The following is a 27,062-nucleotide window of genomic DNA, read 5'->3' as shown; positions in this document are numbered from 1 at the left end:
CTCTGCAGACTTTCTCTGGGGCCTGCAGGCACACCCACCTCTACCTGGTACCTGGAGAAAGCAATTATATTCAAAGCAGAGTTTTTTAATCTGACAGCAATGCAAAAACTTGTATTTTTAAAAGAAAAATGTAAGTTTTTTTTTCTCTATGCTACTCCCCCCATCAGGCTGTGTTTTCTGAAACACAGTAATACATATATTTTCAGTTTGTAGTTTTAATTTGTGACTGTGGGAAAAACCTAAAAATGTGTGAGTTTCATTCTTTCACTCCAGACTCCCTTTTAGCTAATAATATTGCTTTTAATGAACCCTGCGACTTTCATTAAAAAAAATGTTTGTGGCCCTCCCTGGTGGTGCAGTGGGTTAAAGCAAAGCACTAAGAAGCTTAATTCACTTCCACGTGAGTTCGATCCCTGCCTGCCCCAGAGGTGACCACATGGCGCGGCAGACCTCTCCTGACCCGCCCGCTGCTCCCCTCAGCAGTGTACTTCGTTGATCTGCCTGTTCTGTTCCCTGCTCTGTCTCTGGTGAATCCTCTCACTCTCCGCATCTCTGGCCTGTACCCCAATTCTGTATGAATAAATGAATAAATCTTTAAAAAAAATGTTTGAAAGCTACACCTCTAAAATCATATAGTATTGTCAATCAATGCTTCCTCAGTAAAAATTTAATGAAAAGTAAAAATGATTAAAATAAAGTTTATTTTTGTATAGTAAGTCAAAAGATAATACAAAGAAAGATTAGGCTGGCAGAAAGGGGTTGGAGAGCTACTTTGTCTCTATTCTGTTGCTCCTATACCCTCTTCCATCTTGTCTTCGCCTTTGCGCCCCCCAGGCCCCCCTTAAAGGGTGCTGAATGAATGGATCTTCTCTCCTTGGGGCTCACCTCACTTCACGACTGCCCCTTCGATGCTCTTACCTTTGCGCTTACTTTGCAGGTAATTTTACTGCTGAGAACTGATTTTTAAAATCCTACTAGGTCTCTCATTCTTTACACGTTGTTTTTCTAGTTATCAAAGCCCTTTCTATAAACTCAGTCTTTGCTAGTATCTAGTTTTAAAAATCTTTTTGAAAATTAACTTAAAAAATTCTTAACGAAAAGTCCTCAAAACTCACTTAGAAAACACATGTGTTTTCCAGGTGGAATATTCAAGACATGAATTCTCTAATTGCAACCCACCAATAATGCTACAAAGACCTATCACCCCCAAACTTTTGTGCTGGGGTTCCCTCCCGTTATGCCTGTACCTAAGGGCCCACCTAACAGCCTGTGTGAGGGTTTGGACAATGGCTAAGTATAAAATTACTAAAAAAGAAAATTCTTTCCCCTTTAAAACAGGAGTGTAATGAAATTATTGGATTGATGAGATTTCAAAATTTGCTGTTCAGCAAAATGGTTAAAAAAACCTGCCCTTGGAAATGCAGGGTAATGAAGTTAAATTTCTACTTATCTAAGGTAAGCAATTTGAGCTAGAGAAATACTATTAACAGAATAATAACATAACTAATTCTCACTAAATCTTTCCTTCTGGAAGTTACATCTAAAGCAAAATTTAGGTTTGCTATGACAACACTTTTACACAAGGCATGGTCTTTACTCTTTCAGTTTGTATTTCGTTTATGCTTCCCATTTGATTGGGATTTTGTCAAGTCATACAAGGAATCCCTCAAACGCACATTCTGGGAGTTCTCTGTTGCCGCTCGGATGTGCGTCACAGTCTCACAGCCTCGAAAGGGCCGTTCCAGTGCCAAGGGCCTAGGGTCAGTCTTTCCAGGAAGTTTTGAAGAAGGATTTGAGGGAGGCGTTATCTCTTATGACTTTTAACCACAGAATTTATTAGCTGCTTTTGGGTGTAACGCAGCTTTACACCTTTACTATTCCCACTTCCAGTGTTCCAGTGGTGGGTGATGTCAGGAGCTCACATTGGAGCTTGTCATGGAAAGCATCATTCGACCCTTGGAATCAGAACACCAGTAACAGACCCTCGCAAAGTCCCTCATTCCCTCCAGGCGTCAAACCCTGCTGGGAAGCATGAGAGACAGGCCCCTTCCCAGGGGCAAAACTTTCAGGGTTCTCTAAGTGGGTGAGAACTACTTAGGAGCAAGACACATGGCTAAAACCCAACACTAGCCCATGGGTGGGAAAGGTGACCCAGAGGGTGGGGGATGGAGTGCTGAAGTGAAATGGGGAGACCAGTCATGATTTAGTTATGTCATAATTACGCCGAAGGCCAGATTTGGTCAAGGAAGAAACCTACACTGACAGGACACTGCGTACTTTACAGCATTCCGGGAGGAATGCGGCAGGTAAGTGTGAGTGCTCCTGTGAGCCCAGGACATGAGTGCAGCCAGGATCGCGGCCGCCAATGAATGTGTGCTCAAGGTTTTTTTAGATAATAATTCTGACTGTGCATATGATTATTTTCAAGAAAAAAAGCTTCAACTGTAAATCTATTGAGTTAATTTTGAACTAAAGAATCTCACTAGCCTGTTCTTCCTATATGCCTCTTCATCTAAGGTCAGGCACTTAAGCAAGTTTTTAAAACTCATATCAAAATAACACTGATTCTTCTAGAAGAGAGGGTAAACAACAGTTTAGAGATAAATTATGCTGGGAAAAACAAAATCCAAAAAACTCCAAAAGTACCCCTTATGTAAATCTGACTCTAGAGGTTGGCCAGGATTCTGTCTCAGCAGTCAGCAAACAAATGGGGAGAGGATGTCTCGGAAAGGCCTTGTGGATAAGAAGAAGTGATCCACATGGCTGGATCCACATAGCTGGAATGAGAACTTTCTCTACAAGGGAAATGTGTTTGCTTTGCTCTCATCTCACAAGTTACTGATAGGAGAAGCCACCTGAAGGGATGTGGCCGACACCACTCTCGCCAGGTGGGCGTTCTCTTTGTTGTATCCAAACCCAGGAGAATCCAATAGCAGGCAATGGGATAGCACAGGCACTACTAAGTCAGAGTGGTCACCACCCATCAGCAGTCACACAGGCACAGCAGTCACACATCAGCTCAATGTCCATCTCTTAAGTTAAGCTTACAGCCCGGAATCAGGCCTGCTCACAGGCATTCCAGCCCCTGACGGGTTCTTGAACAGACAGTGTGGTTAGTAGACAGCGTGGTCTACTCGAGCTGAGTGACCCAGTAGCCACTGTACTCGCCCTGCGGAACAGGTGAAAAATGGCAAGTCTACATGGAGAAAGAACATCAGTGTAAAATTCTAGGTTTGATTTTCAAGACTTAGTAAGAAACAAAAGGACTATAATAATGTTTTGTGGTAACTGCATGTTCAAATGACAATATTTTAGATGCACAGTGTTAAATTAAAAAACTTACTGTAATCAATGCCACCTCTTTCCTTTAATTTTAAAATGTGGTGATTAGAAAATTTAAAGTACTGGAAGCGGGTCACATTTTACTTGTATAGGATAGTGCTGGTCTAGATCCCCGACATCCTCAAGTAAAAGTATATTCTGTGTTTCACACCCTTAGGGATCTTCCTGAGAGTGAATTAATCTAAGCAAGGAACTGGTGTTATGTGTTATTTTCCTCAAAAAGATAGAGCTGGAAGGGATCCAATTTGGTCTCATTTTTATAGCTAGAAAAACAGGGACGCAGAAAGGATAACGAGGTGGCAAACACATTAAGGTTAACATGGCCTCCTCACTTCCAGGCTTGTCTTTTCCCTAATCTTATTATTTTATCATGAATTTGTCCTTTCTCCTGCAGTCAATACCTTAACTCAAAGCAGTGGCCTTTATCAAGGCAGACATTTCAGGCATCAGAAAGGAGTTAGGGATAGGGAGTGATTTTAAGTCACTTCAATTGGGAGTGATTTTAAGTCACTTCAAGAAGGCTTTATTCTGCCTTCTTCAGTATGGTCCTAGTTCTTTTTAATCATCTATTTAAAATATGGCTCAAATGATCCTGTTGCTAAGCTTCTCTCCCCTTAAAGAGCAAACGTCATCAGTTACAACATGAACTTCTTAGCCTTCTTTCATCATATCATACAAAATGCAGTTTCAAATGGCAATGAAAGAATTATGTCTCTATTATTAACTGGACAACTGCTGATCTTAACTTTCATAATTAAAACACTTAGTAGTCTACTGAAAAGAGAAAAAAAGAAAATTCTTAAGTTCCCCTCAACAATTCAATTAGGCTACAAATCTTAGTTTCTCTGATCCCAACACATAATGACCTTTGTGATGATTCTGGTAAGGGAGATGATATTAGCTACTGGGCTAGACTTGATTCTAAGACTGAGACTTGGTACACTCAGACTTGGACCTGCTACAAAACCCCTTTAAGTTAACTGAATTTCTCCCTTGCTTTCACTGGGGAGAAAAGGGTAATAACTGCTATCTTTGTACTTTTATGATCATGGGCACTTATAACTTAATAGCTAGATTATTTTGTTTCAGAAGGTGAGTTTGCTTTGTGACAGTTGGCACTATATTGAGCTGTGCTCTTGCACTACTTCTGTGGGAAGAAAAGTGGTCCATAATGTGAAAATTCCTTATCTCAGTTTGACCAAAAAAAAAAAAAAAAAAAAAAAAAAAAAGAAAGAAACAGGCTAAGATCACAAGCAGAGAATTTGTTCAAAATAGAAAAAGATCCAATGACCCACCTACCCACCCCACCATGCAAAGATCAATCCAACAATACAACTGGTGGCTTACAACTAGAAATTCATATTATGAGCTCTATTAGATAGAAGTCCTTTTGAGTTTCCTAATGATACTCCATATAAAATGTGTTCTTATTCTCAAATATATCAATTTCAGAAGGAATCATACTACCTTATAAACCACCAAAAATTAGAAATTCAGGCCATGCATCATGATTCAAGAATGTCCCAGATTTTTAGATTTAAAATATCTGTCCCAAGACATATATATGTTTTGCTATAGTGGACATTTGTTGTTTCTAAAATTGAGTTTCCTATCCATGTGGTTAGTGTGAGTCCGTATTGTCCTGCACCATAAGTAAATGCCACTCCAGGTCATGGTTTGGGAGTGAGCACTCTGAATTCCAGCTCATCAAGTGGACTTTATTTTGCATCTGGGCTGTGCCATCAGGGAAGTGAAATTTCTTTCCTGGTGGACTAGAACCTGAAAACGTATATACCTAGAAGTGCCTGACTTCTAACCCTGAAGGGGATGTTGACTCCAAAGACCATATTCAAAGGTCTAAGATGCAAAGTACAAACCACCATGCCATCTCTATGAAGAGGGGCTGTAAACTCAAAGATCTTCAATGACTAGGCCACTAACTCAACCATGCAAATCTACTAGGTGTGACTAGAGAGGGTAGGGAGGAGCCAGCTGTCTTCCCCAAAGGCATTCAAATTACAATGAAAAGAAACAACAGTACTTGCTGGCCAAAGAAAACATGATGACACTTGGTGTGCTGGCCAGTACTATTCCTTGACATTGGCCACTAGGTTCCACTAGGCTCTACAGTGCACCTTGGGAGACTCTATGAACTTGACCCTCACTAATTCCATCAGCAAATCCCTTAGAGCACAGCTATATTTTAATAGTTTGGGCTGCAACACTATCTCCCTTTTCTTATTCAGGTCTAAGGACAAAGTACTGAGCCACTGAGATATCTTAAATGTTACATGAAAAACATCTTGGAATAAACAGTATCTTTTAATTGTTATTGTTTTGAAAGCTGAAGAAATACAAAACCAGATTTCTGGGGCCACCTATAGTGCTATCAAAGGAATTTTTTTAATGGGCCTGTTTTTGCAAGGGCCCAGGAATTTCCTGGCACAGATTAAATACTGTACTGTCACTGGCTTGAGCTTTATAGATTTTAATATCTAGTACAAAATATCCATTGCCACATCTTGATAAATTTCCAAATGCACCACATACATGGAGATCAATTCAAACATTTTGAAGTGAAATGGGAACTTAATGAAATAGTGATAAGTTAATCTAAAGGAAGTGAAGCTATTTCTGATATTTATTTTATGAAACTGGAAAACGATGGTGAGCCTCTTAAAGCATATTCCTGATGCCTAATCTCTTTCACAGGTGAGATTAGATTCCCAGGAAGTCATAAAAGTAACAACACAGCTCAGGGGCACAATTCAATCAACAACAAAGCCATTCTCCTTTCCCCTTCATTAATGATCAACAAAGGGAGAGGCATGACTTTTGTCAATTATAGTTTACTGTGAGTGAAATTTGGCTGTTTTAAGTAAAAGTGATTCTTACTGGCTAAGTTTAAGATAGATGGACACCTCTTTGTTTGCTGTAGATTTTGTATAGATTTAAAATACAACAGTAAACAAACAAGACCCTGACTACTTACTGTCCAGAGTTTCTAATTATTTACTTTTATCAGAACTTGGAGGAATGCTAAGGCATAGAAAGAGCTATGAATTTGTTCAAAATGTTCATGATCAAAATGTTTATGATCAAAACAACTTGGATGTAAACAACAGAGATGCTTAGAGTTAGGAACAATTATTATTCCATCTTCATATTATAACAAAGTGAAGACATTTTTTCCCTACTAGTACTGTTTTAAGAACTCTCTGAAACTCTCTATAGGAAATGGTGAGAGAGCTAATCCTGCCTCTAAGTCCTCCTTGGTGACAAGGACTCAGGAGAGATCAGTGTCTCCTTTACTCCCACTGCCCATGTGAGGCTCATGGGGAACTGCAGAGACTGCAGGCAATTCTCACCTGCCCACCAGGTTTGTTTTCAGGGGAATGATTAAGCTTCCTCAGAGAACTACTTCATCCCAATGCTGTCTTTTATACACAACAGAAAATTCCATTCAGTCACTCAACAGATACATATGGAACATTAATTTGAGGTTCTAGAAACTAGGACAGGGCTACAAACACTCAAGGACTGAGCAGCTGGCTTAGGGAATGGTGCTTAAAAAATACTTAATCCGATACAAAGACCTCCTTGAGCACATAAAAGGCCATTTTGGTGGTTGAAATAACAGCAAAGTGGATCCCATAAGATACACTATTTCAGTTTTAAGTTATCGAAAAATAATGATTGATATTTTAAAAAGGATTATTTTTACAAATTCCTCCTTAGATGATATGTATAAAGTGAGGGACCCTTCTACCTCTCTGGTAGACACAGGTTAATGCAGCCTGACAGACAATCCAACATACTTGGCATATTAGCATTTGAATATCAATTTAATGAGCCAGGGTCCTGAATCTTCAGGCTACTTGAGGTGACAATTTGATGAAAGCAAGACTTAATCCCCACAAAGTATGGTCTAAGATCCTGACAGGAAATGAAAATACTGGCTCTTACTGGGTTGCATTTTCAGTAGACCCAAAGGCAGGGCGTCCTTAGCCCTTCTAACAGTACAACCTTCATGCATTGCAACCACCCCCGCATCCTAGGTATGGGGCTGTCAGCCTTCAGAGTCAAGGGCTCAAAGTAAGGCATGAGTGCTGGAAGCAGGGGACTGAGGTGTTGGGAAATTTAATTAGCAAGTGTGAAACAAAATGGGTCTGTGGCTGAAATTCACTCTGAAAGTGTGAAGAAATATGATTGCTTTTTGAGAGCTTCCATTTCCCAAGAATGAACAAGCCAGGGGGGAAAGAGGAGCTGCTTAGATTTTTGTTGTTGCTGTTTTTTTTTTCTAGTTTTTTGCTGGTAAGGTTTCTACAGGTCTCACTAATTAACTGTATCTTTACTAAAATAGGGATTTCTCTTCATCTGTCCAGAGCAAGGGCTTGCCTGACTGACCAATATATGGATCCAAGGCCACACTTTGCAACAGGGATTTTTATAGCCCAGAAAGCGACTTTTTCAGCTTCCATGAAATCCTGTTCAACAAATGTAGAATACACACTAGAAATGAACTTGAGATATCTGTACTCTAAGGACTCATAATTTTAGGTAGGGGGAAGTAGTAGAGAAGCTACCATAGCTGCAAAGACATTAAAAAAACTTCAGCATCAAGTGAACTGTGGTCAGGACTATAACAGATTAATCTCAGCTAGTAACTATTTACAATAGCTAAGAAACAGCCTAAATGCCCCAGAACAGAAGAGGGAATCAAGAAGATATGGTAATATACATAATGGAATACTACAAAGCTATCAAAAGAGATACACTCATGCCATTTTTAGCAACATGGATGGAACTGGAAGGAATTATTTTAAGTGAAGTGAGACAGAAGGAGAAATATAAATACCAACTGGTGTCACTTACATGTGGAATCTAGAGAAATAAAGGACCAGACAAAAACAAACTATAAGACTGACCCTGAAAGCAGACATAGATCTGAGATGCCCAGGAAGGGAGAGGGGAGGAGAGAACAGGGGAGTAGCAGAGGGTAGTGGACACCTGTGGGCACTTTGGTAGCAGGATGGCATCTGAAGGGAGAAATCCTGTACTGTGAAAAACAAACGAGGATGTTTAAAAAATAATAATCATCTCAGCTGAAAGGTTTCAAGCAGAATTTCATAGGAGGAATTTGGGTTGCATTTTGAAAGATGGACAGGACTTTCAAAAGTGAAGACGAGGGAAGAGCATCTGGGGCAAAAGGGAGTGAAGGAACAAAGGCAGAGAAGTGTGCTTGGAGAGTGTGGGCAGAAACACGGCTAACACCTGGAGGCAGCGGTGAAGACCAATGCTGTGGAAAGACAGAGGAGCCTGAATAATTGAGGTCGAGGACTGGGACTTTATCCAGATGAAAAACTTGGGGGGGAGATGGAGAAACTCAAGGGCAGCTGTTGAGCAGATGAAAGCCGTAATTCGGGTTGGGCCATAGAAGAACTGTCAGGAGTACACAGGGTCTACTGGGGACAGCCAGAAGGCAGCCACTGGGGCAGGCGAGGGCCAGGGCCCAGGATGTGAGTGGAGAAAGATCAACGCAGCGGCCATAGGAGGAGGGGACAGTGAGGGGCACTGCAGAGGCAGGTGTAGGCTGTGGCTTCTGATTATATCTGGGGGTGGGGGTGGCATGTGCTGGGGGGGGTGCAGAGGCAGGTGCTCAGGTGAGTCTACTTTAAAGCCCAGGAAGAACTAAGGTGGTGAGGTGGGAATAAGGGAGAGGAATGAAAGAGAATAAAGAGGGAAGTCAGCACACCTAACAGGAGGTGAGTGGGGGGGAATGTGAAAAAGTCAAAGTAATGATTTTTCATTTTTGGAACACATGCTGCTGACTTAAAAAAATAAAGACATTTTAAATCTTAAGGTGGCAGCTGAAGAGGGAGAGTCAGGAACCTGCACAGACAGCACTGATACTGTCTGTTTGGGAGAAACATTTACTACCAATGCTGCTTCCAGAAAACTTGCCTTGACATTTCTACCTTGCCAAAGCTTATGGATCCTCCCCATTTTGTCTACTACCCACGCTTATGAGGGGTGTGGATGCACCTCCACTTAATTCCTTGATCTCCGACCTCCTTCTGTTGGGTAGTGAGTGGTAAAAGGCAAAGTGCCTACCGGGGGGATGGGAAGGACAACTGATGCTCAGGTCAGTCTGCTCGTTGCCCCGCTGGACTTTCTTCAGTAAGCTCATCCGGAAGAGACCAGACACATGGTCGTTGTCTGCCCTGGCTGTTCATCTATTGTGCCTGCCATTTTTCATCAGAGCAGCAGACACAGGCCATCCCACCAGGCTTTTAAGTGCTTAACTTGATAGTTTTGATGTTTGTGTGAGGGAGGTTTTAACAGATTCACAGGGAACTGTGGTGACCCAGATAATGCTGGAGTTCCAGGTTAGAGCTGGGGGCAGCAAGACACTGTAACTGTGCAACACACTTCCTTTTTGTTTCATGGAAAAAAAAAGTTATTACATTTAGATTCATACCTCAAACTCCAGGTAGTGATCTTTCAGCTTGTACTCGTCTATCTCCTTGGCTTTCACTTTCTTGTCTGGGGGATACGAGCGATGCTCGGCCAGCTCGGTGGTGATCTGCTTCAGTTTGCTTTCATGAGACTTTAGCTGTTCCTCCTATAGGAAATGATGAAGTCATTTAGCACCCGGGAAATAAATCAATAAAAACTGTAGAGCACGTAAAAAAAATCCCTTATGATGGATGATTTTAATTTGTCAAAGCAGCACAAGGTCCTCTGCCGCTGACACTTACCAACTTTCTCAAGGCAAGGTCACACAACATTTGCTAAATAGCAACCATGGTGCCTTCCTAACCAGGCCCCTTGTCAGAAAACTAAATGCTCTCAGAGCCTTCTCAGCGTCAACTGTTGGGCTGAGACATCTAAACCAAAGGCTGCACACCTGGCTTCTGCATTTCATGTCCAGTCAGTCAGCAGTGCTGCTAAATTTCTCTACCTGTCACAATGAATGAAGTCTTGATCTGCATATTATTTTCCACTTTGAGGCAAGCAATGCCACTACGAAAGCATTCCCTGAAAGCTATCAGATGGTATCATAAAAATAAATGCAGCAACCAGTGATTTTTCTCTTGAGATTTGTACAGGTTTGGATTTCCTTCAGAATACTGACCCAGGGTAGTTAATCTAGCTAATCGGTTGTAGAGTGATTATTGCCTGAACAGTATGGCTGCAGGCAACTCAAGTCAAAGACTTTCCACCACTTACATCACCTAAAGAAAGACTGTGGATCTTAAAAATGAAACAAAGAGACTGGCATTCTCTTAACTTCCTTAAATTGTATAGTGCTTTGCTTCCTATTCTACTTTCATATATAAATTATTCTTGTGAGTGTAAATGTTACGTGTATAAGTAAATGGATGAAAGTAAATGAAAAGGGACTCATGAAACTAGATGCAAACATATATTTTGTATATTAACTGGTTCAAATTATAAAAACTTTACTGAAAAGGGAAATAATTAAAAAGACTTCTAAGAAGTCAGTAGTTGTGGGATTCAGTTAAGATTATATAATATCAGATTTTCAGAAATCATTAGTTATATATTTTAGAGACTTTTTATAATGTACATCTTAAAAGCCAAACAAGGGAAAAATCCAAGTCTTAGCCATCAAAATAGAAGTGAACAATGGAAAAATTATAAAGAGCAGAGTATATGCAAGGAAAAGTAAATGAGAGGCAGAGGAAGAAGTAGGGTGAATGAAAGATGACAAAATTCATTTGAAAACACCAATGAAAACAAAACAAAACTTAGAGAAAACCCAGAAACCTACAGGGGAAAAACAAACCTTGAGAAGTTTGAAAGGGGTCTATACTACTTCATTTGTACACCCACAAAACTGGAAGTAAATGGTAACTTTTATTTGCAACTTTCTCATCTTTCATGTTCTTCCTCTGAGGACATTACAGTCTATGTGATGGAAAAAATACTTGTGTCTCTTCAAAATTCATATGTTGAAGACTGATGTGGCTACAGTTGAAAATGGGGCCTCTAAACAAGAAATGTGGCTAAAGGAAGTCTTGAGGCAGGGTCCTGATTCCAACAAGATTAGTGTCTTTATAAGAAAAAACTCAAAATCCCTCTCTCTCTGTACCCACACACTGAAGAAAGGCCATGTGAGGAGACAGCAGAAAACGGGGCCATTTGTAACGAAGGGCAGCCCTCACCACATACTAATCCTGCTAGCTTCTTGATCTGGGACTTCCAGGATTTTGAGCTGTGAGGAAAAAAACTTCTGTCATTTAAGCCATCCAGGATGTGGTATTTTGTTTTGGCAGTTAGAGCTGATTAAAAAGCCCATTTTAGTGGTGCAACGGCTTAAAGCACAGCACTGTGAAGCTAGCTGCAGCCAGCTAGTTTGATCCCGGGCGAGGGAGGTGATCCACACGGCATGGCAGGCCTCTCCTGACCCACCCACTGCTCCCCTCAGCAGTGTACTTCGTCAATCTGCCTGTTCTGCTCCCCACTCTGGTGAATCCTCTCACTACTCCTGTACCTCTGGCTTGTACCCCAGTTCTGTATGAATAAATAAATCTTTAAAAAAAAAGCCCATTTTGTAGCTTTTTCCCTTCAAAGTAATTTTCCTTTGTGTATTTACTGCATGCAAATTAATTAGAATTTCTGACAAAAGATTTTGAGACAACCACATTGAGAAAGAAAAACATGGTTTACTTTTTCTTTGTTTAATGTCACATAGACAGAAAGTCATATTGCATGATACCTAAAAACACTTGTGTATAGAATACCCAATTTAAGAAGTGAACTATTATAAAAACAAGTTGAAACTTCTTTTATCTACTGCATTTATCTACTCACCTTGTTCCTCTTTCTTGCCATTCCTATACAAATATGTGTACCCATGAACATAGTAAGTTCTGTAAGGTTTTATACTTTCTAGGCCACCTTTTGCAGCTCACTTTTTCATGCAACATGTTAAGATTTAGTCACATAAATATGTCCTAGACCTAGTTCTTTTGTTTTAACCTACCATAGTAGTCCACTGTCAGATATGCGGCAATTTCATTGAAGGATATTTCTTGTTTGAAGTTTATTTTTGCCAGGGAGGAGGCTGTTATAAAATATGTTACACTGAACGCTTATACATGTCTCCAGTAAACAGGAGCAGGACTTTCCAGATCGTATAATCACCAAGAGGTGGAATTTCTGATTTTTAGCATATGTGTATTATAAGATGACACTAAAATGTTTTCCAAAGTATTTTCACCAGTCTACATTTCCATAGGAGGCTTGAAAGTTCCCATTGTTTGACATCCTTGCCAAAATTTGATATGCTACGCTTGTAAGTTTTTGCTAATTTCCTGAATATGAAATGCTATGTCACTGTGATTGAATTTACAATTCTCTGATTAAAAGTGAGGATGAACATTTTTCCTGTTTGCTGGGTCTCCTCTTCTGTGAACTGTTTTCTGAACTATTGAACCCATTTTTGTATTTGGTTGCTTGATTTTTAAAATAGATTTGCAGCAGTATAGTTATTTATAGTACAGTTTAAGAAGATGAGTTCTTTTCTATGTTTTTGGTGAATACAATGGCTAGAATCCAAATACTTTTTTTCAAGTAAGGTTTTAGAAAGAAAATTTAGTGAGAGAATCTACAAAATTCTCTGTAGTTTTTGAGTTGGGCTCTGTGTAAATATTTACAAATTTTTGATTTATACTTCTGAATCTTGAATATTCAAATGTCTTTTTTATCAAATGAATTATAACTTCTACTGATTCTGATTTTAGTGAGGAATATAGGCCAGAACAACAATATGCACCACACATTATATTTGTAGTTTGCCATTATCAGGGCTTATTTCCTGTTATTAAGCTATGATTTATAAGCCTGATTAAGTCTACAGTTGCATAAAGGATTAGTCATTTAGGTTATATTTTGATGTTAAAAGAAAGTCAAAATTCCACATGCACTACTTTACTCCCACTTCACTGCCTTCATGAATCAAGAGTCAAAAAGGTGATCTCAAAATAAAAGCATTTTAAAATAACATTTCTTAAATCTATGTATTTTGACCAATGAAATAAAAATACCAGCAGCTGATAGGTAGAACATGCAAATGATTCCAGAGATCAACTCTCATGTAAGGGAGTTCACCGACATTCCTGACAAAGAATGGTAAAAATGGAGGCGGGAGTCTGGCACTGCTAGACTCAGGCCTATCCCTTTCTTCTTTGCTCTTGTAATGCGGTAGGGGGCACCTATCCCTTCTAATGAGGCAATACTAACAAGGGATTTCGGGAGAGGAGGGAGCAGAAGTAAGGGCTGCAAGTACTCACTGATGCTGTTTGAAGTTAGGACGCTGTCACTTCAGGACTAGCAAGGCAGTTATGGTTCTATCTCATTAGATGTAACTTGGTAAAACAACGACAATACTGATACAACAATGAAATTTTACCTAAATGACAAGTTTTAGACCATATGAATTATGACTTATTTTTTTCCTACTTACATAGTACTTTGACTTTATAGGAAATGTCATTTTTTCCTTTAAAATATCAAACACTAATTTCATCTCTCTGAAGACAGTGCTTCTTAACTGATGAGCACTGGCGACAGACAACCTGGCTATTTCAGACCTCACAGTAGGTTGGTTAAGGGCTGAGGCAGAGAGACCACTCTTCTGACGAGAACTCCAAGTTCTTGCTCAAGGACAGTGGAACAGTCCATTCTCTCAACTTCTAGTCATGAGCTCACTTAAAATCAAAGGGTTGTTGGGAACATAGGCTTTGAAAATTCTATTTCTTAATGTAACCTGTGCTGACCTCAGATTTCAAAGCTCTTTATAGACCGTATTGGTTCTTACATGCCTTCTTTCACCTGGCTCCCAAACATGGGGGTGACTCAGGCCCTTGCTCCAGACTCCACTCAGAGCCCGTGTGACTGAGGGGCTCGTGGGCACTGCCTCTTCTCTCTGTGATAGCAAGTGTCTAGATAGCTAAACGGCATGCTTATTGCAAGTATGCTCTGGCTTGTGTGTGCCTGGTATCCCCTGTACTGATTATCAGTGCTTTGAAGGCAGAGAAAGGCCCCCTTTCCCTTCTCTTCAATCTTCTGGGGTCTAGTATAGCCCTGAGCAGAGAAGACAGTGTATGTGGCATAATTTTTGGCTTATCTGTATTACCTGCTGAACACTGGCACATACCTTAAGCTCTCACTAGTTGAGAGTCAGCCCTCTGTCTTTGCTATTTTTATAATGCCCACATACTTAATATTGTACCTAATATACCAATCTCTCTGTAAACAATAGCTAAATAAATGGATGATTATTTTTTTTAAAAAAGAGAAGCTAGAGTACTCGGTAGCTAATCAAAGGACACAAAAACACTAATTCAAAAGGAAACCTGTGCCCCTATATTGATAGCAGTATTCTTTACAATAGCCAAGATACGGAGACACATAAATGCCCTAGAACAGAAAGGTGGATCAAGAAGATGTCTTGTATATATTCAGTGGGGCACTACTCAGCAATCCAAAAAAGATAAGCTCGTGCCATTTGCGGCAATGTGGGTGGAAGAGGAAGGAATTATCCTGAGTGGAGTGAGCCACAGGGAGCAAGATAAATAATAGATGTTTCATTTATATATGGAATATCGAGAAAGCAAATAAAGGCTCAGGCAATGGCAAACTTTAAAACCGACCCTTGAAAATAGATCTGGGATGGGAAAGGAGCTGGGAGAGGGCCACTGGTGCTTTAGTGGTGGGAGAGCCATGGAGATTACAACTGAAGGAGAAATCCTATGCTGTGAAAAAACAAACAAGGATATAGGTAAGGTGAAATAAAGAAAAGAAAAAAGGAGGGTGGTGTCTAGGAGTTCCCTTTGTGTGTTCTCAAGCAGATGACTTAGAAGGTAGTGGCATTTCTAGGAATGCATTAACAGTTTACAAGTCAAACTGCTAAACACTGCAGCCGCATGGAATCCAAGCTGTATGGAATTCCAAATAAAAAACATCTGCCTTTGCATCAGTGTGTGTGGGGTGTGGGGGCAGTGGGAGGTGGGGGAGGCTGTTGATGAAACCACTACTAGAGTTTATCATTTCATGTTTCGGACAGTTTTAAAGACCTTACACAGTGTGTAATGAGATCTGGCATAATAATAATAATATGATTTAATTAATTGGGTTTTATTGACTACTTAATATATATTTGACACACTCCTTTAAGAATATGAAATCTATCCCTTTTGGAAGTGTGGGCACATTCTAAGGCTGTGTCAGAGGATTTGGACAGTTTCTGTTGGCAAAAGGAGACTGTTATGGTCAAATGATACAATACAAATCATATTTTAGACAGAACTATAAAGGATAAATTGGAAAAGGCAAGGTCAGAGGAAGAGAGATCTTAAGTTAGCTTACTAGACTCTTCCAAAGTGGGGTATGCACACCCTTGGCATTGGGAAGAATTTAAAAATCAGCATTGATTCAAAGGCAAAACTCATATACTACATAACTCGCCTCTTGAAAGTACACTATTCAATTTTTTTTAACTGTATTAAGAGTCGTGCAACTATCACAAATTAACTTTATAATATTTTAGTTCCCCTGAAAGAGACCTCCTTTGGACTGGAGCTGTACAATGTAGATTTCTCTGGCATCCCTCATTTAGCAAAAATTTTCAAGTTCACCCATATTGTTATCAGTACTGCACTCCATTCAATGGCTGAGAAATATCATATTGTAATGGATAGATGACACTTTATTCACCCACTCAGCTGATGCCATGTTCACCACTGGCTATCATAGATAATGCTGCCAGGAACATTTGGATAGAAACGTTTGTATGGGTGCATGTTTTCATTCTCTTGTTATCTAAGTAGGTGAGGGATTGCTGGGTCACATGTTAATTATCTGATGCACTACCAAACTGTTTTCCAAAGCAGCTGTATCATCTTCCCCACCTGCCATGTATAAGAATTCTAGTTTCTCCACATTTTCATCAAGTCAGTTTCCCTTTCTAAATTACCTTAAAAGTCACAGCCATCCAAAGTATATGTAAGGTGGTATCTCATTGTGTTTTGGATTTGTGTTTCCCTGAAAATTGATGCTATTCAGCTTTTTTTTTTTTTAATTTTGGGTTGACGGTAAGATATATAGTAGATTTAATTTAAACATATGTATATATATTTGAGACTATCTGCTGAAACATTTAATATTGCTAATGGTTATTGCTAAGAGTTATTAATAAGAAGCAGAAGGGACAGGACTTGTGGAATTCTCTGTATGAAATTGAGTGGGGTGGGAGGGCCTAGTTGGGACTCAGCTATAAGAGGACACTCCTTGGAAGTCCCTTGCTTCTAACCCACCCTACTCATGTGACCCTTGAGAACTACAGTTCTGGGGTGTAACTGCAGGATGCCTGGAAAGGCTGGAAGCAAGCACAGGACTTTCCTTGTTTCAGATCAATGCTCTTCACAAGACCAGACCCTCAACAGTCTGCAGTTAGTGATCACTTGTGATTCACACTCGAATGGGAGAACGGCTGCAACTCAGAGAAGGGAGCAGGACTAGTTCTGAGCAATGGTCACTAGGGTCTGCAGAGGAGCAGGGAAGGGAGGTGGGAACTGTTTGGATGCAGGGTCTTTAGTGCGGCCTCTACTGCCTGTCACTGCACACCTGGGTGGCTCTGAGACATACATATTCCTGCCCCCGGCCTGGGCATGATCAAGCTGGGTCAGGCGAGATGTGCATATGAAGAAGTCCCTAGCTAATTCTTGTGCAGGTCCAAATTTGAAAGTAACTAGTTTGGTGAACAGAAAGGGAGGCACTGTATAGATCCTGAAGAGGGCAACGGTGGAATCCTGAGTTTGGAGAGCTACACCAGAAGGAGAAACAAAGCTTAAAATTTTCAAACTCGTCACTCTACCCCCAATTAGAAGAAAAATGTGCTCTGGCAACACTGCCATGAAAAACAACTGAAGAAGGTGACTCCTCCCACACAGCAGAGCTGTTCAGAAGAACCACGCTGCACTGACAGTAATCAATTTTAATAATGAAGGCTAATATATTTTGGATAGGAGACAAGAATAAATTAAAGCAAAGCCCACAAATGACAGGGTGATGAACAATGTGTCTTTGAAAGCACCAAACAATCTTCTAATTGAACGTTTGTTTTTTTCCCAACACTGTTTAACTTTTTTTCCCAGCAGGGCATTCACATGGTTACATACATACATTTTTCAAGTTAAATTATCCAAGTGGGTCTGGCATTTAGGGGTGTCATCACCAGGTTGGGGGGCATATGGAGAGGTGGTTGGGCTAGAGCCGTGAGCCACCGCAGCAGGTGGGTGGAGCTGACCCCAAATGACGCATGATGATGTCTGGAGACATTTCTGTTTGTGATAACTATGGGGAAGGCGTTGGCATCTAGTGGGTGGAGGCTGGGGAAATTGTTAAACATCTACAGTTCACAGGACAATCACCTCCCATAACAAAGACCCACCCAGTCGAGTGTTAGGGGTGCTGAGGTTGAAACTGCTTGGGTTCAGGAATAAATGGCTTGAGAACTCACAAGCTTAAAGAAAGACACTCTAACCCCAGAATCTGCTGACGGTGCACTTTGACACTAACAAAGACAATGCCCAGGAGTCTCTATTTGAAATAGAGGCCACCCCAAATACCTGTATCACACTGCAAATGCACTCTTTACTCCATTTTTCTAACATGCTCAACTTTATGTTGTATTCCTAACTGTCCTATTAGACAATCAAAAGTAAAACACCTTTTTCAATTTTAGTAAACAAAAATAATGACTTGGGCCAAAATATATAGAAAAAGTGATAGAAAGAACATTCTAGAACAATCTACTTATTTCCCAGTAGAAAAACAGGCCTGCAAAAACTTAATAATTCATTTGTTCATGAGGAATTCATCTTACTCTTTTCTAGAGTAATTAATTTCCTCAGAGGGTTTGGTCATCTCATCTTATGTGACACAAGAGGAGGCAGTTTCATGGTTCTTTCTTATTTAAAACTTCGATCCATCATTTTGGTTTTTTTTTTTTAGGCATTTTTTTTTTTTTGCATCTTCCTAGATGTATGTTCAAACCGATAACCAACAAATTATGGATTCTATTATTAATCTAGTGTAAGACATTTAGTATAAGAAGGTGCTTTCTTGCCTGGTCTTAGTAAAAACACACACATAGATACACACCCAAATGCATATTTGAGTGACTTATAATGTATAGTCTATATGTAAATAGGACAGCAGTACATTCCTCAAAGTAGAAAGTAAATATATAGTAATGTAGGTTCTATAGTGAAGAAAAGGGCAAACGTTGCTTTACATGACAGAGAGCCTTCATAAATGAATGCTTCTTAATGTTGCTCTCTAACTCACCTTTATGCTCATTTTTTTTAAAAATAGAAGTTATTGTGGGAAAAAAAAAACACAACAATATATTGAAAAATAACAACTGGACAATCCTGAGTGAAATTAGAGCAAAATCCAATTTCTGTTGGTACTTTTTGCCTTTAGGGGTTCATTTGTTTTTTGTCCTTTTACCTGGTGTTGCATGTATCACTGCTTATGTTAAGTACCTCAAATTAAAGTGGGGAAAAACTTTTGCTTTAAGAGCTTACATTTTAGTTGAAGACAGAGAAATTGGCCATACTTTGTGGTCACCAATATTAAGAGTTAAACCTTGCTTTCCTTTTAGAATTGTTATTATCCTTGAAAATGAAATGCCATTCTGCATTGTAAACTGAGCTGCTGTGGTCTTTTTTATTAACAGCTTTTATTGGTAGGAAATGAGCTACATAATGCAGTCCTGCTTATATGGTGAGCATCCAACTCACATGAATAACTAGGAATTTACAAAAATAAGAGAATCTTTCCTGAAGCCATGTCTCCTCTCTCCTTGCTAGGTTTGCTTTTTATAAACTTTTGGCAAGACTGAGCACGCTTGCCTTCACTTCCTTTGGACCTTCCGTTCCGTTCCGAAAGAAACCATTATGGGCTGTTCTCATCACTCCCGAGACTGGGACCCAATAACCTTCTTGCCACTTCACAGTGAAGGTTTCTTTTTCCCAATTTTACCTGCTTTTCTTAGTGCAACATTCTTCTTGCTTTTCTTTTTACTAAACTTTAAAATGCTGTTTTTCTCAGTATGTTTTGGTTTGTTTCTGAGCAGTATGCATAGCAACATTTGGAGGCAGAAAGAGGAAAAGGACCGAGGGAAAGGCCTCTGGAAAGAAAAGACAGGAGGGAGACCAGGAGGAGGTGACGTCCCTTGGGTCAAGTCAGACAGCACCGTCCCACTGCCCACCGACGGTGGCCCTGCTCCTGCACTGGCTACCCAGACCTCCTAGCCACTCAGACTTCCTAGCACTCCACTTCTCATCATTTCTCTACCACTAACTTAGCTTTAGTCGCCCCTGCATTATAGAAAGTGACTTTAAAACTAATCTTTCCGCTTCTAGTAGTACTTTCCCCACCCCCAATACTTTAGATTGTAAATAAGAATCTTTTTTAAAGTTCAAATTGTGACCACATTACTTTGCTGTTGAACCTCCTAACTGAAGGGTGTTGGGGAACCAAACCTGTTGTTACCTGTTACCTGTTATGTTGTTACCTGGCCATTGCTTATATTCACCTGGGATGTTTCTTACCTTTTCCAACATCCTGCCCTTAAGTCACACTGATAACTTAATTGTGGTTCCTGACTCCCAGGATTGTCTCCTGTAGGCTGTTTTGCTCTCCTGCTGGATCAATCTTTCCTTGCACACCTAACTAACTGTTGCTCATCCTGTAAGCTTTGTGTCAGCTATCACACATCCTCCTTCACCTCTTGGGCCAGGCTAGGCTGGTTCCCTGTGTCCCTCACTCTGGTCCATCCTTTCTGACTTCTAATCAAATTGTGTTAGGGTTACACTTCCTGATTTGTATTTGCGAATCCAATCCCAGAAAGTTTGTTTCATTTGTCTTTCTATCTCTAGTACTTAAAATAGTCTCTGAAGTAGAAGAGGTACATAATGTATAAACATATTTATTAAATATACATATTACTGGTAGTCATTATATGTAGAGGAGCCAAAGAATATCAATACCTGGTTGCTTAGAGTCAGAAAGAAATATTTCTATTATTGCACCAATAAGAAATTTATAAAGACATCAAAGTAGCTTCCAAAATCCTTAACTAGTAAATGGAACTGCAGAGGGGTTTAAAATTGGCCCCTGTGGTTCCTAGAACAGAACTTTAAGAAGGAGAGGGGTACAATAAAATAGATTGTTAGATCAATCTAACATCAAGAGAGAAGCTACGTGAATGTATTTGGAACAGAGTTCAAATGCACTCCACCCCGGCCAGCTAGAAAATCACACACAGTCCATGAAACTCTGTCCCGAGGAGGGGACATATGCAGCCCTGTGGTACTAGGATAAATGGATCCTTGGGGCTATTTTTATATATTCATCACGAAATACAGCTTGGGCTATGAGAAATGCAAAATAAAATCAATAGAAAAGTGAAAGAAAAAAGCTGGTCTGCATGCCAGAATGTGAAACATTATTCATTTCACAAAAATATGAGCTATTAGCAACAGCAAAAAACCAGGCCAACAGGACTGAGTAGTCAACTTATATGCATTACAGAAACAAATTCAAAGTATCTTTCCTACAGACCTTAACTCAGCTGTATGCTTCCTGTGTAAAGTATAAACCGGTATATTGTATCAGTATATTGCATTTTGCCTCTTTTATACAACAGGCCCTTCCAGCACAAGTCTCATACCATCCCCCATATGCCGAGTAATAGTCAAACATACATCAATAATACTATCTTACAAAGTACTGTTTTCTAAGGTTAAATACTATTAAAACAACTTACCTGAGATAATTTTGTTGTGGTAGCAGGCAGAAGAGGACGACTAAACTTCTTCTGAGACCCAATCGCTGCTGGAAATGGTGGTGCAGAAAACACAGCTGCAACACAATTAATTTTGTTTATCCACCCCTGCATTTCCTCTGGGCTCCTATGAGAAACAGAAACGCTTATATTAGGTTATTATTACACCATTACCCTTGACCACTGCTCATTACTGCTTTAAAGTAGCACACACAAAATCATTTACTGTTCTTGGTGCAATTAATCCATGACAAAACTCTATTGGAGATTAACTATTTAATAGTAGTACTCATGGTAATGAGGGCTCTGGAACTTATGATTATTGTAGTATTAAGCTGTGTTTATCCCTTGAGGATATATAAGATAGAAAAGCAAAATCACTTGACAATAAGTATAAACCCCATCTTTCTGTTTGACAGTAGGACAGGCAAAAATTAATGAATGTAATAATTTCTTCCAATCACGTAATTTGAGTTAAAAACAACAACAACAAAGGGACAAACTGATCAAAGGGTTAAGGCACATCTACTTTGCAAAGCAGTTCTGATACCTCTTTAAAAAGTCAACCATACAGGGGTGATTTGGTGATGGGAAACCCGTGGGGATTACAATTGAGATGAAAAAAAAAATGTGAAAAATGATGTAAAAATAAACTTTTTAATAAAAAAAAAAAAGTCAACCATACATTTGTTACACAAACCCAGTAATCCTACTTGTAGGTTTATGCAAGAGAAACTGGCAACCCATCCCATTTCCTGATTGAATTTGTCTTTCTCTTCTAGCTTAATTATGGACAATTAAAGTTCAGAAGGAGAAAGGGTATTGTGTGTGAATGTTCACAGAAGCATTATTTATAATAGTGAAAAAGAGGAGACAACCTAAGTGTCAATTAGCGAATGAAGAAAGAAATGCTACTCAGCAATAAAGGCACGAAGTGCTGATACATGCTACACTCGGGATGGACACCCCAAACTTTACAGAATGAAAGAAGCCAGACACAAAAGACCACTGATGGCATGCTTTCATTTATATGAATGTGGAAATGGCAGAGACAGAAAGGAGATCAGCAGTGTCTGGGCTGGGGGTAAAGATGAGAAGTAACTACGTAGGAGCATGGAGGAGCTCTCTGGAGTAATGGAAATGACTGCAGTGGATTGCAACTCTGGTTGCACAGTTCTGTAAATTATAAAAACAGATCACTAAACTGTACACTTGAAACATGGTTTGTAAACTCTATCTCAATAGGATGTTTAAAAATTCCCAAGTGAGGAGGTGGAAATCATGTCATGATCGTACTTCTAATATGTCACATATATTCATTGAGTTCAGGACTTAATAAGTATTTGTGAATTGATAAAGGAATAGCAGAAATAGTCATGAACCAGAATAGTTTATCCACCGTGTATATAATCAATAAACAGGAAATAGACAGAATGTCAGTCAATCTAAAATAATTTCCTTTAGCATTACTTGGAGGCCACACTAACCTGAGAGCACAGCACGTTAGATATGAACACATGACTCTTCTAATTTCCTAGCTCTGACTGCTTTTTGTTATCAGTTCTATTTGAAATACTTAGATCTCCTTAGTTACCATATCTGGCATTTTTAAAGAGTGCGGGGAATAGAATATTCTAAAGGATTTTTATGACGAGTAGCTGTAATTATACCTCTAGCTATGGCTCCCTTTGGGGTGGTAAAGCTGTTTTACTTCCACATTAGAAAAATCCCATGTAACTTGGATTTCCTTACAGCTTCCTCCTCACCTGATGTCAGCAATTTCAGACTTTCTGGAGTTCCACATCTATAAGTTGCCAGAGGGTTTGTTCTTATTGCTTTCTTTGATCTCACATTGATCAGCAAGCATGCAGCTACTTGTGTTCAGTATTGTGATATCAAATTTTAATTCCAGTGCCAGATGTGGTCATTTGGCAATCTTTATGGGAGTGACTCTGATGTAAAGTTCAGGCTACCAAAGTCATGCCACGAATGGCTAACACTGCCACGACACTGATGATTGCTCCTATTAAAATTCCTGTTTCCCATTGCTCAGTTCTTCACTTCACTACCTAATATCTCCATGTGCAATATTCCACTTTAATCCAAAGGCTGTCACCAGACCTCTTATTAAACTGGCAACCCATCCCATTTCCTGATTGATTTTATCTTTCTCTTCTAGCTTAATTATGGACAATTAAAGTTCAGAAGGAGAAAGGGGAGAGAGAGAATAAAATGGAAACCTACACTTATGAAGTTGTTCCTTTATGCGGGCATGGTCTGAGGTCCTTTATATACTTGATTTTATTTAATGCTCACAATAACCCTATGAGATACTTCTTATCTCCACTAATGACAAGCAAGGCAATGGTGATTTGAATCCAAGTCTATTTTACTCACTATGTGAGTACTTGTACACATTTAATACCCTCATTTTTTTTAATTCACTAAGATATTAAATTCTAGAGATAAGAAATTGCTGGCTAAATGTCATGGGCTACCTTGTACCCTTTGTAGGTGCCTTGGTGGTGGGTGCCTGAAGGATGTGATCTTATACCTCTAAATTATATGGCATGCTGTGCATGCATTTTACTTCAATTAAAAAAAAAAAAAGTGGACCCAGGGTTGGTATTTCCCTACTCTGGTTTTCTTGAGCAGTCCTCCCTCTAATAGAACTCATTCAGGACTTTGACTCTGATTCAAAAAGCCTCCCCTGCAGATCCTGGTTCTATTTCTCTGCATCAAGCGGTGGCATGCAGACTAACAAACCAAACCAAAGCAACAACACATACTGGGCTTGAAAAAGCAAGACCCTCCAGTCGGCGGTTTTAAGTTTAAGCACATTGGGTTTCTTCTCATAGTCTGTGGCCTTGGATGCCAGTGCATGATGTACACTGACGGCATTTTTCAAATCCTCTTCAGACAGGGCCTTTTCTGGCTTATATTCATCCTACAGACAGAGACAAAGGAGACAAAGATGAGATTGTGCTCAACTTTTCCTTCTCCTTTAAAACCTAAAACCATAAGAAAATTTTTTTAGAAAATCCATCAAGACACATGACAAAAGGGAAATGAAAGGTTCAAACTCTTTGCTTCCTTGGAAATGCCATAAAAGCATTCTGTTCTTTGAAATTATGGTCAGAGTGAGAAAATACACATTTACTCTCAAGGGGCCTTAAAAAATGTTAGATTTAATAATTAAAGTAAATAAGGAAGTCCAAAGACAAAATATCTATCCCACTCACTGTATATTGATTAGAAACAAAAACTTAGCCCAATAGTACCAGTAACTTAGTTTGAGAAATAAATGCAAAAATGTTGAGATATTCATCAACATGGTGGAAGCAGAGTTACTGTGTTCTTAGTGCTAAAGACACCACATTTTCCTGCTACTTTTTGTTTGAGACTGATGTTAAAAAAACCAATAAGCAGCAAAATGGAATTATTTCTTCAGCTCCTTGGCTAAAAGAGAGAGGAAATCAGTTAGCAATCATGAAAAGGCACAGCTCTACTGCCATATATTTGAAAAATGGTTAAAATTATTATTTTATTATTTTTTAGTGTATCTATTTACATTATTGTTCATTTTACAATGTTTACTCCCCCCCACCCATCATCACCATAGCCCCCACATTCTTTCCTCCTTCTGATCCCTCTCTGTAAAAATGGTTAAAATTATATAACCATATTATATATTTAAAATTATATAATTTTAAAATTATGTTTTAAAAGAAAGGGACCATGAGTGGGTAATAATTTTATTCTTGGGGCATGATCTAAAGACAATTCATGAAACTTATAAGGATTCCTTTGAGGTTTCCCTCAAACATAAATCCCAGCCTGTAAAGTAATAAGAATTTAAAATAAATTTGACTGTATCATTATTATTAGTAGTAGTGGTAATATATCTAGTTATTTTTATGCGTCCATTAAAATAAAACAGATCCCAAAACCAAAGTAAACATAGGTAGGCTCAATGTCTGTTATAAGAGATGTTTTTCAGAGCTTAAGTTCTCTTTTCTCGTCCCCTATTTTAGACATGTTACAGAAACTCCACTTCTGTAAACACACACACACACCACACACACACACACACACACACACACACACACCTCACTTTCTAATTAGCAGTGACAACTTAAAGGAAGACATTGTCTGTTCTCTTATTACAGTCTGGTTTTGCAAATTAAAAAAAAAAATTATACATCCTCTCCCTTCCTCCTGCCTCTCCACAATCAAGCAACTTGAAAGTACTATTGCCACCAATTCAAACTGAGTCAGAAGTAAACAGCAGCTGTTGATCCTTAACGATCACTGTCAATGGAGGTTTCCCTCTAAAATACACTGTAAAAACTAGAAACAATATAAAGATTACTGACATTTATACTAATAAATGATGAAATTTCAACTTTGAGATAGCAAAAACAAGTCTATTTTATTAGACGTTAGAGATTACGAACTATTGTTTTTTAGAGGTGTGAAATTAAAAAAAAATCTTAAAATAAAATACATTTACATGTTCTATAATTCCAATGTATGACTACAAAAAAGTTGCTTTCAGAGTCCTGTTTTTTGTCAATGAGATTTTTCCTTGTGATTTGACATTCCAAAATGTCACAGCTCTCTCTCCCATGGGAATTCTTTTAGAGAGAAGACCAGCTAGGTAGCAAGACCATGAAGTTTCCTCCAGCCTCATGTTTTAATAAAACCCAGCTTACTTGGCCATCCACTCAATCCAACCAATAAATTCCAGATAGGACATCCAGGAAGATGAATAATGGGAAATGGGGTGAATGCCTAGGGCCAGATTATCTCAGAGAATTTATGTGTTACTTCTATTTTGACATAGATTGATTTCTAACACACCTGAATTTGAGTTTGCATGGAGGTCAGCCTAGAAATTTATGTGCTCATTTTTATGTTCTAGGTCTATGATTTGGATTTTTATCTTAATTCCATCTCACTAGTTTCCTTTGATTTCCTTTTCTTGTATGAATTAAGATCACTACTTAGTTTTTTTTTTGTTTTTCATATTACTTAAGAATTTATCTGAAATTTTTATTCTGAAAACAAATTACACATCATTTGAGAACGAAGAGTACTTTTTATTGCTTTCTAGACTGCTTTGTTGTATTTTTTGATCTCAGAGAGTCCAAGTATGTATTTCTCATTTCAAGTACCTATAGTTTTATATCTTTATCATTATATACTTCCAGTTTTATTGGCTTGTGGTCAAAGAATGTGTTCTGTAAAATCTATTTTATTTCTCCCAAATCCTTAAGGTTAACTTGTAAACATTTTCCAAATAATGTTGTTAATTTTTATTAATGCTTCATTTTCTCTGAAGGATGAATGTGAATTTATATTCAAGTTTATTGATTCAATACATCCATGCACTTTTATTGCTTTTTCTACTAGTCCATCCTCCTGAGGCAAGTATACTGACCTTTCCTCTTGCACTGTATTTTGAGTTCTGATATAGTTGTTTCACATTTTAGTTGCTATGTTGCTTTGTTTTCGTGAACTTAGGTTTTGTTATCTTCCTTGTAACTATGTGCTATTTATTATATTAAAGTGTTTTTCTTTTTCTGTTTAGCACATTATTACATACAAGGGAAACATAAGAGGCTGTCTAAATGCTCTATTTCCCTACTTTTTGTCCACATCAAGATGGGCCTTGAAGTGTTTTACTTTCCTTCTTTCCATTAACCCTACATGTTGCTGAAATAATTTAGTATATTATAATATATTTTATTAAAATTATCTTGTATTATATTTTTTCTGTTTTAAGAAATTTTATATTTATACAAATATCTACACACATACATAACTTACA

General features: G+C 38.7%; 1 protein-coding gene across 1 annotated transcript in view; it reads right to left on the bottom strand.

Moving 5' to 3' along the window:
- Nucleotides 1–27,062, bottom strand: part of PSD3 (pleckstrin and Sec7 domain containing 3) — a 248,900-nt gene that overhangs the window by 14,078 nt on the left and 207,760 nt on the right. Inside the window, exons 11-13 of the mRNA XM_012724889.1 lie at nt 24,019–24,176; nt 21,212–21,356; nt 9,824–9,967 (exon numbers count right to left, since the gene is read on the bottom strand). Coding sequence (XP_012580343.1) covers nt 9,824–9,967; nt 21,212–21,356; nt 24,019–24,176 — 447 coding nt within the window. The remainder of the gene's footprint in view (nt 1–9,823; nt 9,968–21,211; nt 21,357–24,018; nt 24,177–27,062) is intronic.

Source organism: Condylura cristata, unplaced genomic scaffold (assembly GCF_000260355.1).
Source record: "Condylura cristata isolate star-nosed mole 26May11 unplaced genomic scaffold, ConCri1.0 scaffold00014, whole genome shotgun sequence".
NCBI lineage: Eukaryota > Metazoa > Chordata > Mammalia > Eulipotyphla > Talpidae > Condylura > Condylura cristata.
This window is presented reverse-complemented; position numbering and strand designations above follow the sequence as displayed.